Here is an 11,648-nt window from a genome sequence, read left to right as displayed (position 1 = left end):
TCAGAATTTGTTTTGGCTGCTGTGTATAAAGAGAAGTGTGTGTGTTTGTGAGAGAGACAGACAGACAGAGAGACAGAGAGAGAGGGAGAGTTCTTATTTTGGTGACTGTAAACCTTACGTCACACCCTCCTTCCCACCCCTCCCTGCTCCCTTCAGTCAGAATAAAACCAAGTTTAGAACAAATTCAACTCACTAGAGGACAGTGTAGAGGAGCTGGGGACTGAGAAATCATTCACACTTCAGTTTCTCAGCCTGGAAGCAAGGGGAATCTGCTGACAGCTTCAAGCATGCTACACTGGCTGTTTATGGGAGCTTTGGGATCATTACTGGTGGCAAATTCCTCCTGCATTCAAGGTAGGTGACTCCTGGCTGTAGACTTACCAGAGAAAACACCTTTCCCTTCCTTTTGAATGGGGAGGGTAATGCTGTAGTGTTGGGGGAGGCTGATGAAGTGACAGCAGTGCATACTTTTAATTACCTCAGTTGTTAATAAACTTCATTGCTTTCTTGTACTTACTTTGCAAATGTTTTGCAAATTATGGAAGTTGATTTCAATGGATCTATTAACAAACTCCTTCGAACAATGAGCAGTTCAGAGCAAGCACGGCGAGTGATGAACCTGGCAATGCTGACAGGACCAATTCAGTGAATGTTCGATCAATATTCGAATGTAAAAATGAAGAGAAGATGTGCCAAAGGAAATTGTGGTAAACTAAAAGATGTTTCTGTGCCTCAGAGGCTCTTTAATTGTGGTACGATCAATGCTTGACAAAATGTTACCATAGAACCTGCAGAAAATTTGGCAACTTTTCGATTAACGCCCAGGAAACAATTCAGAGTCGAGTGAAAGGGAAAATGACAAATAGTCCACCACTCCCTCATGCTCTCATTTCTAGGGATTCAGAACTCCATCACCTTCCACACGAAGTATGAAATAAATGCCCCTGCCCCTCACTACCTTTTTCTGAAAAAAAGTGTGGTGTTTGCTTTTTCACCCCTTTCCAACATACCGAGGAATGGCCCCTGTAAACATGTCCATTTCTGTCTGCGATCCCCTGGAATATGAACTGTTGGATTTGAACTGGCCTTTTCCCCAAATCTAAGCAACCTCGCCCTGATTGCCCCAGGGAACGAAGGAATATCCTCTATCCCCATCGGGCAGAGGGAGGACCGGGCTTCCCTAACTTACAAGAAAGGAGTTTGTCATGGCCCAAGCCGGGCTCAGGGGTAATGGTAGACTGAAATAGGATTTAGAACATCGACCGATATGGGACCCTTTGCCCCCAAAGTTGTGCCACCCTTTTAATCAACTCCCTAACTCCTTAATTAATCTAAACCTTCTTTCCTACGCAGCTCATAACCATTCTTTTTTTCTTTTACCCATGTGGCCATCTCTTAAATATCCCTGGTGTTCGTCTAACACCACCCTGAGCAGTGCCTTCCAGGCAGCTACCACCGTCTGTGTAAAAAAAAACAACCACCTTTTACATCACCCCTACATTTTCATCCACTGAGCCAAAAAGGATCTTCTCTGGTATTAGCCGTTGCCACCCTGAGCAAAAAGCACTGTCTCCCCACTCTGCCTTTGCCTCACGATCGTATACACCTCTATCAAGTCTTTTGCTGCAAAGAAACAAGTCCTAGTGTGCTCAGCCTTTCAGATGGACAGGCTGCAATTCTGAAGCCAATCTTGCTGCTGTCCATTCAGCCATTGGTTCTCCAGCACAGGCGTGACGCTGGTTACCGGCAAGGCTTTAACATCAGGATAGTCAGTAAGTTCCTGTAAATGCTTAAACCCGTGGCTGAACTCCTGGTGATGAGTAAGAGATTACTGCCCCCTAGTTTACTGGTGGAGTTGCTAAACTGTTGCTGCTGCTGTTTAACCTCTGATGGTTTAAATGTTTAAATCTGTTTCACACAGTGATTGGTCAGTGTGGCCATGACTTTGCTGGTGGTCCCCAGACTCTCACTCTCATTTCTTCCCAGTCTCTCCTCTTCAGAGGTGGGAAAACAGCAAGTCATTCAGGGGGTGCAGGGCAAGATCAGCAACTTTGATGTGGCTGTTGAGGTGTATAAGGTCATAAAGGCAAAGACAGAGTGTTGGGACAATGTTTTTTGCTCAGGGTGGCAATGGCTAATACTAGAGGACATCCTTTTTGGGTCAGTGGATGAAAATTTAGGGGAGATGTCAGAGGTGGCAGTTTTTTTTTTACACAGAGAGTGATAGCTCCCTGGAATGCACTGCTCAGGGTGGTGTTAGACGAACACTAGGGATATTTAAAGCTGTTCAAGGCAAGTCCACTGTGCCCAGTGCAGCATCTCCAAAATCATCCAGCACCCCGGGGTCTTAGTGGGAGGGATGTGTGTCCCACCGGGATTCTTGGACACTGCTCTGGAAGGACAGCAGCAGCCGCGGGGGATCTGGGATTGGCTCAGCTGCCTGGCCGTTGCTGCTGTTTGTCAGGGTAGATATTAATGTGGGTTCCAGCCAGCCTTGCGCCATTTGTCCAGCAGCACAATACACTGGGACCCTTTCTTTCCACTGCTGAATGAATAATCTCCTCTACCCACCCGCCTTTCCCCCTTGGCTGGACTCGTCTCCCCACACCTCCTTACTCCGGCTGTTACCACTTTCTTTCCAGTCCTGAAGAAGGTCTCATCCGGAAATGTTGTCTGCCCATTTCCCTCCATAGACACTGCCTGACCTGCTGAGAGTTACTGCCATTTGTGTCTGTTACTCCAGATTTCCAGCATCTGTAAAATCTCTTCTGTCAAAGTTTTCCAGGGTGGCTTTGTCTGGGAATACCGTGTAGAGCAATCCCACCGCACTTATCTGAGAGTGATGATGGACTACATCTCAGAAGGTAGCTACATATGGTACACTATTTATGTACGTGTACATACACTTAAGGACAATGTGTACCATGCGGTCTGATGTTTGATACATTATTGCTCCAGCCACGCCTGGGAGCTGGTTGTTCTTCACCTTCAGTGAAGGATATTGGTTAGAAGCTCATACTGTCACTGCCTTACTAGAAGATGCTACATTGGTGACAAGGACTAAACTTTGCTTTGAGGAAATAACTAGAATCAATCAGAATCAGTCAGGTTGATTATCATGGACATACAACATGAAGTTTGTTGTTTTGTGGCGGCAGTACAAAAGAGATAGTGTTCATGGGTTAATTCAGAAATTCAGAAATCTAATAGCAGAAGGAAAGAAGCTACTCCTAAAGCATTAAGCGCGTGTCTTTAGGCTCCTGTACCTCCTTTCTGATGGTAGCAATGAGAGGAAGGCATGTCCTGGATGATGTTGGTCCTTAATGATGGATGCCGCCTTCCCGAGACACTGCGTTTTGAAGATGTCCATGATGGCGTGGAGGTTTGTGCTTGTGATGGAGCTGACTGTCGACACCCCTCTTTCAATGCTGTGATTTGAGGCATCCGTATCAGACAGTGATGCAACAAATCAGAATGCTTTCCATGGGATATCTGTAAAAAATTGCTTGAGTTGTTGGTGTCATGCCAAATCTCTTCAAACTCCTAATGAAGGATAGCCATTGGGAATCCAGGGGGTGTGAAAGGAAATGGAGTTTTTTTGACTGGACAGCAATGCTACAGGTTGTGGGCATGGAGGGTGTTAACGAGCCAGGAGGAAACAAGTGGCCAGGAACATCCATAGGTGCCCCCTGGCCTGCTGAGTTCCTCCAGCACTTTGTGTGTGGTGCTTGGACTTCCAGCGCCTGCAGATTTCCTCTTGTTTGAGGTATGAGTGGTAACTAGTTTGCTCTGTACAGGGAGTGAGTGAAGGTGCTCTGAATGAATTTCCTGAGGGAGGATACAGAATGGAGCAACTCATCAGTGCAGCTCATCAGTTACAGCCCCAGCGACCCAGGTCTGATCCTGACCACCAGCTCTGTCCGTGTGGAGTTTGTAGGTTCTCTCTGTAGCTGAGTAGTTCTCCCATTTCCTCCCAAATTCCAAGTGTGTGTGGAAAGGTTAATTGGCCACAGGCCACTGGCCTCGAACTGAGAGGCTCAATGGCCTCCTTCTGTGTCCCTCCGAGAAGCAATATGACAAATGGAAACTGTGCAGACCGCAGAAGAAGTTTCTTATGAGGATGTAAGAACGACTTTGAAGGGCCATTGTAATCCTGCACCCTCTGAGATTTCCGAGAGCTGTGTACTTGATATGTGCAACCAGGCACCAGCAGAGAAGAGTTAGTGATACATTGTCAGGTTGCAGACACAGGCAGGACCACCACTGCACAGAATCCAGCGGAATCATTGGACCTGAGGTTTGAAGAGGAATGTGGAATTCTACAAGCTAGGAAAAGCTATTGTGGAATGGGAAACAGCTTCACTCGGGACATGACCCAGGAGCAAAACAGGTTTCCTCTCTGCGGCTGGAACCTGTTGACACTGCAAGTGCTTTGGCACAGAGTGGTGGCTCACATGACAGTCAAAGAGTTAGGGTTCAGCAACCATCCCTGAGCTCAGGATATCCTCCAAGGTGGCTTATCTACTGCCAGTGAGGATGACTGTTCACTACGTTGGTCCTTCAAGAAGGCAACTGCCGAGAATGGTGAGTGCTTCCATGCAGGTTAGTCAGGGCATGGATTAGTATCTTTGGGGAATGATACACATGCTGGAAACTGAGTGCAGAGAGGAACCAGGCCTCTCAAATGGAATGTTTTGCAGAGGGATATTGAAATTGCTGGATAATTAAGACCATAAGAATATAAGATATAAGAGCAGAATTAGGTTTCTGCTCCCCCATTCAATCATTGCTGATTTTAATTTCCCTATCTCAATCCAATTCTCTCACTTTCTCTCTGTAACCTTTAACCCCTTTATCATTGAAGAACCTATCAGCTCTGACTTAAATGATGGGCTCCATAACCCTCTGTGGAAAAGAATTACACAGATTCACTACCCTCTGGCTGAAAATTTCTTCCTCATCACATCTCATTCCTTCATTCTGAAGCTGCAGCCTCAGATCCTAGACTCTCCTACTGCTAGAAACATCATTTCCGTGTCCACTCCATCTGAATGTTTCAGCATGTGGTGGGTTTCAATAAGCTCCCCCCATGCTTTGAAAGTCCATCAAGTGGAGACCCAGGGGCATCAAGTGCTTCTCTCACGTTAAGCGAAGTGAGGGCAGAGAACAAGATAAGTTAAGTTAAATCAAATCAAATTCAAGTTTAATCATTTAACCGTACATGAATACAGCTGAATGAAACAGTGTTCCTCTGGGGCCAAGGTGAATAACATACACAGCACGTTCAAAACAAAAAAAAGGGCAAGTTATGCAGGCAGTCAGCTTGGACAGAACCCTTGATTGCCTGCTGTCTGGATCCAAAAATGGCCACTTTCACCAGGCCCAGGAACCAACTGGCCAGGAGATCTCCTAACCCACCCACCCCGCCTCCCCCTCCCCGCACTAGGTGACCAAAAACCAGGAACGTGAGGCCATAACTCGGAGTATTTCCCCTTCACATAGTCAGATTGAGGCTGCAGCTTCTCACACTCTGCATATACATAGTACACTGACTAGGCCGTGTGTGCTGAAGGCAGATGACGTTGTGCTGTGTGGGAGACTGGAGATCTTGCTTCCGGATCAGTACGCTGTAGCTGAGGAGCAGCCACAAGAGGCTGAGAGAGCCCTGGTGGACACTGGAACATGCCCAGGGAGGGAAGGTCAGAGTGACAAAAGAGAAAGGAAGGAAGGGAGTCTCAATCAGAAGCTGATGCACAATGACGCATGCATGAGGGCAAGAAGGCAGGCAGGAAGCAAACTCTGAAGATGAAAGATAGACTGCAGATGCTGGAATCTGGAGCTCCCACAAAATACTGGACATATTCAAGGGGTCAGGCAGCATCTATGGAGGAAAATGATAGTTGACATTTCAGGTCAAGACTTTTCATCTGGAACACTGACTGTCATAGAGTCATAGTAGACTACAGCACAGAAACAGGCCCTTCGACCCATCTAGCCCATGCCAACTTGTTTCTTTTGCCTAGTCCCATCTACTCGCACCTAGATCATAGTCTTTCATACTCCTCCCATTCAAGTAGCTATTCAAATGTCTCTTTAAGTGGTGCAATCAAACCCACTCCTACCACCTCTACTGTCACCCCGTTCCCAACCTCAGCGGAAAAAGCCAGCATGTGTTTACCCTACCTATACCCCATATAATTTTGTACATCCTTGTAAGACTTCTCCTCATTCTCCTAGGCTCCAGGGAATAAAGTACTCACCTGTTCAACCTTTCCCTATAGCAATCCTCAAGTCCTGGCAAATTTTCTCGGCCCTCTTTCAAGCTTTCATGTAGGTAGATGGCCAGAACTGCACACAACACTCTAAATTTGGTCTCACCAACATCTTATACAAAGTCAATATAACCACTATACTCAAGGCTCTGATTTATGAAGCTCTTCTTACCACCCTGTCTACCTGTAACACCACTTTCAAGGAATTATGGATCTGTATTCCCAGATCCTCCTGTTCAGTGCTGTACCATTCACTCTGTAAGTCCTACCCTAGCTTGCCCTATCAAAGTGCAATAGCACACATTCGACTGTCTGTTTCTTTCCATAGATGCTGCCTGGCCTGCCTTTTGGGTATTGCTTCAGGAAGAAAATTTTGTTAGGAAATTGTTATTATTGTGCTCAGGAACAGAAATAGTCAACTAGTTAATGATTGAAAAGAAACGGACAGTTATTGTTGTTCATGGTCTATTAACAGAAGTATGAAGATGGGTGGACGTACCTTTAAGAGCAATGAATGCCACGTGATATCACTTTCCTTGCATCATTGCATGAGTCACTGCTGTTTCTCAATTATTGTTGGACATCACAATTATTATTTGTCTCTTTCCTTGCTTTACTAGGAAGAAATATAGAAGAACATATGGGCACTACACCACTAAGACCAAGGGTCAAACTGGCTTAGAAACTGGGGAACTCTGCTGTGTGTTCCCCAGGCATCAACTCTGTGTGCTCTGCCTTTGACTGGTAACTGCCAGCTGAACCCTGTAATTGTTCTCAATGCTTTTGCTCTCACACACTGCTCCTCTGTCTCTCTCTCTGCAAAGTCCAGGGAACTAAAGAACACAAATACGTCCCTGTCCATCAGAATTTTGGCACTGTTCTTCACTGTTGCCATAAGCACTTCAGTCCGTCTGGAGTCTTGATTTAAGCCTCAGCTGTGTTGGAGCTCAGAAAACTGACTGGAGTTCACAAAGCGTTCCAGGACAGACTCAACACAGACAGAATCCAGCCTTGGGTTTCAGAGAAGTTCACTTCTGAGCTTATACTGAATCTGTGAAACCATGGAATATTTCAAATTCTCCTGTATGTGAGTGCAGCCACCCAGAACAGATCCCACAAATATGAAGGAAATACATGGTCTTCCTGAAACAAACATCCAGCTAAGAGTGTAAACTTGTGGGTTGTTATACTAGTTGCTCTCCAGCTACTCAGGAAGATTAGTGAACATTTCAATCTTTCAGTCCAAGAAGGTTTCACAGGACCTCACAACGTGGGAGAGGTATTCAGGGAACCATGACCTAAGTGCAAAAAAAAAAAATGCTGGGAGAACTCAGCAGGTCAAGTAGTATCTTTGTAGGTAAAAGATGTAAGTCAACATCTCAGGTCAATGCCCTGCATCAGGGTTGAGAGGAAGAAGAATTGCTAGTCAAAGAAAGCTTCTGAATGTACTCCTATGACATTTTGATACCTCAGGCTAGATTCTCCCTCAGCAGTGGTCAGTCCTCCCCTCCCACAACAGGCTGGAAGTGAAGGCAGAATTGCCTCCCACATCAACACTTCAAATCATCTAAATTTTCCAAAGGGTTAGTCCATTTAATGAAATCATTCCTGTTTTCATATCATTTTTCAAACTCATTGTCAAAATGTTTAATATTTACTTTTAAAACAGAGCCAAAAGGACAGACACAGAAACTTGATAACTGGAGCCCATGGGAGAGGCAGATGCTCTCAAGGTTTCGAAATATGCTTCCATTTTGGGAGGGCCACCTGGCGGTTTATTTTAAACCCAGATAATGTAAAACACACAGGGAGACATGAGAAGACAGAGCAGATTGGATGCAATTAACTGGTTTACTGAACTCTCCAATGACCCTATACCGATGCTGTATGCCATATTCTTATGTAGACCACTTTGTTTTTCCTTTTTTCACATCAAAGAGTGATTTAGACATACATATTATTTATAGATTTTTACCTATTCAAACATTTTCTTAACCACTTCAGTGATCTCAATGAAACTTGTTGGCACTGTATCCATCTGTTGATAAGGAAAGTGTTGCTTATTGACTCAGTTTAGTAGAATCTTGTGCCTCTATGTCTAAAGCCTCCATTGGATCAACCTCTGGAACGTCCTAGTAAACACAGAACTCTTTGACGTCCTCATCCTGGACTTTCCCTGGAGCTATGTGATTCACATACATACTTCCAACTTGATCTATTTTCACCAGAGTTACTTCTGGTGATATATTCTTCACCCACCAGTCCAATGGGCCGTTGCCAATCATTGGATTTGCCAGGTGTTGTTAATACACAACTCCACCATTTTCTTTCAATTCTTTCTTTCTATGGCTCAAATCATGAACTCAACTTTGTTCAGAATTTCCTACCTATTGGTAACTCAGCAGGGCTATAATAGTTTCCATGGAATCATGGAGAGACACATCATGGAAAAGGGCTTTTGTCCTCTGAGTCCACCCCAACCGTCAACCACCCGTTTACATTAACTCAACGTTAATCCAATTCTCTCCACATTCTGTCATCTTCTATCACACACATACACACAAACTCACTCCCACACACACTCACACTCACTCCCACGCACACGCACACTCACTCCCACACACACTCTCAGCAATTTAAACAGCTAATTAACTTACTGAGGGAGGAAATCTGTCACAGGGTGATAATGTCCGCTGCACACAGACAGATCCTGAGGTCAGGACTGAACCAGATTCTCTGACTCTGTAAGGCACCATCTCTACCACTGCACCACCCTAATTCTGAAATGCTGGTGGGACAGAAAATTGTTGGCTAATTGATGTCTCCTTGGCATCTCTAGTTTCTTCAGCTATTCAGTAATTCTCACTGATATTTGACTCTGTGACAGAACAACTGGAATTAATAAAGTTGGAAATTTTGTTTTATTTGTAAATGAGAAGGTGGGGTGGGGGTGCTTGATCTGAGGTTAGTTCTTCTACTAAACCATGATATGTGAAAATGAATCTCTGTTCTTTGAGAGTAAGCTCTGTTATAGTACGGGACTGAGCACAGAAACACAGAAACCTTACAGCACAATACAGGCCCTTTGGCCCCATAATGCTGTGCCAAACATGTACTTACTTCAGAAATTACCTAGGGTTACCCATAGCCCCCTATTTTTCTAAGCTCCATGTAGCCATCCAGGAGTCTCTTAAAAGACCCTGTCGTATCCGCCTCCACCACCGTCGCCGGCAGCCCATTCCACGCACTCACCACCCTCTACGTAAAAAAAATTTACTCCTGACATCTCCTCTGTACCTACTTCCAAGCACCTTAAAACTGTGCCCTCTCGTGCTAGCCATTTCAGCCTGTGGAAAAAGCCTCTGACTATCCACACGATCAATGCCTCTCATCATCTTATACACCTCTATCAGGTCACCTCTCATCCTCCGTCGCTCCAAGGAGAAAAGGCCAAATTCACTCAACCTATGCTCCCCAGTCCAGGCTACGTCCTTGTAAACCTCCTCTGCACCCATTCTATAGTTTCCAAATCCTTCCTGTAGTGAGGTGACCAGAACTGAGCACAGTACTCCAAGTGGGGTCTGACCAGGGTCCTATATAGCTGCAACATTACCTCTCGGCTCTTTGTCTTCTATGTGCAGACCAATTCTGGATCCAAAAAGCAAGGCCCCTTGGATCCCATGCCTCCTTACTTTCTCAATAAGCCTTGCATGGGGCACCTTATCAAATGCCTTGCTGAAATCCATACACATTACATCTACTGCTCTACCTTCATCAATGTGTTTAGTCACATCCTCAAAAAATTCAATCAGGCTCGTAAGGCACGACCTGCTTTGACAAAGCCATGCTGACTACTCCTAATCATACTATGCCTCTCTAAATGTTCATAAATCCTGCCTCTCAGGATCTTCTCCATCAACTTAGCAACCACTGAAGACTTACTGTTCTATAATTTCCTGGGTTATCTCTACTCCCTTTCTTGAATAAGGGAACAACATTGGCAAACCTCCAACCCTCCAGAACCTCTCCTATCCCCATTGATGATGCAAAGATGATTGCCAGAGGCTCAGCAATCTCCTCCCTCACCTCCCACAGTAGCCTGGGGTACATCTCATGCAGTCCCGGTAACTTATCCAACTTGATGCATTCCAAAAGCTTCAGGACATCGTCTTCCTTAATGTTTCACCATCACCTAATTTGAATATATTAAGTGACCATTTCCCTTCTTACATTAATCATTGCAGGTTCTTTGAAAATACATTTCACCTTTAACCCAATTTGAGTGTATTAAGTGACCTTCTCCCTTCTCGCAGTAATCAATGCACATTCTTTGGAAAGATCTTGCTAACAGTTTCCATTTCTAAGGCTTTCTTCACTGCAGTCTTGACCAATAGTGCTGTCACCTAGTAACCATTTATCATCTTTATCTAATTCTGCTCAATTAACTAAACCTCAGCCCTCCGCTATCCTGTTCACATTGCCAGAAAATTCAGAGAGAAGCTTCTGTTCTCTCAACACCACAAGGATGACAACTCTGTGTCCCCACTTGATAGAGCAGAAATCTATAAACAAGTTACCCCGATATGCGTGGCAGGGAACATGTTGGAGCCTATTATTCTTCTCTGGGTCGGTACAGAGTTGTGGCCTTACAGTGTTCAGTCTGCAACCCCACAGTGTTAAACACACTATTCAATCTCACGTGTCTGTGTGGAGATGCTATGTTCTCTCTCTAAGCATGAGTCACGCTATTCAATCTGACGTGTCTGTGTGGAGATCCTATGTTCTCTCTCTAAGCATGAGTCACGCTATTCAATCTGACGTGTCTGTGTGGAGATGCTATGTTCTCTCTCTCAGCCTGTGAGTTACCCCCAGGTACTTCAATTTCCTCTCATGCCCTAAAGACATACATATTGAGAAGTTAATTGGCTATGAAAGTTGCCCCTAGCGTGCAGATGAGTGGCAGATTCTAGAGCAGAGTTGAAGACAATGCAGAAATGAAACAAAATGCAGAATAAAAAATGAGATTAAATAAAAAAGAGAATGCAGAATGTTTAAAAAATGGAATGAATGTAGGATTTGAATAAACTGGTGGTGGATCTTCAGCGCTGACTTAATGGGCCAAACATCCTGATTTCATATTGTATCTTTCCGGGAGCTTGGCACATCAACAGCTTATATCATTGATCATAGTAAACTTTAATGACTTTACCCGCTACTTGTCTGATAGAGTCCAACTTATTAAAGGGCTTTCTCATAAATCTGTTTTTGTTCGGTCTCCTTATGCGTCTGCTTAGCTACCATAGTTACTGTGAATAGAAAATCTTCTTCTGATGTCATTAGTTGCAATGTGTGGAAAAGTAGACTCCATGTGTCTGA

General features: G+C 44.6%; 1 protein-coding gene across 2 annotated transcripts in view; it reads left to right on the top strand.

Annotated features, from left to right (window-relative positions):
* Window positions 1–216: 216 nt before the first annotated feature.
* Window positions 217–11,648, top strand: part of LOC134354315 (mucin-2-like) — a 94,583-nt gene continuing 83,151 nt past the window's right edge. For both annotated transcript variants that reach the window (XM_063063242.1, XM_063063241.1), the window contains exon 1: window positions 217–354. In XM_063063242.1, the coding sequence (XP_062919312.1) occupies window positions 288–354 (67 nt within the window). In that variant the 5' untranslated portion in view covers window positions 217–287. The remainder of the gene's footprint in view (window positions 355–11,648) is intronic.

This window comes from Mobula hypostoma, chromosome 11 (genome assembly GCF_963921235.1).
Source record: "Mobula hypostoma chromosome 11, sMobHyp1.1, whole genome shotgun sequence".
NCBI classification, from domain to species: domain Eukaryota; kingdom Metazoa; phylum Chordata; class Chondrichthyes; order Myliobatiformes; family Myliobatidae; genus Mobula; species Mobula hypostoma.
This window is presented reverse-complemented; position numbering and strand designations above follow the sequence as displayed.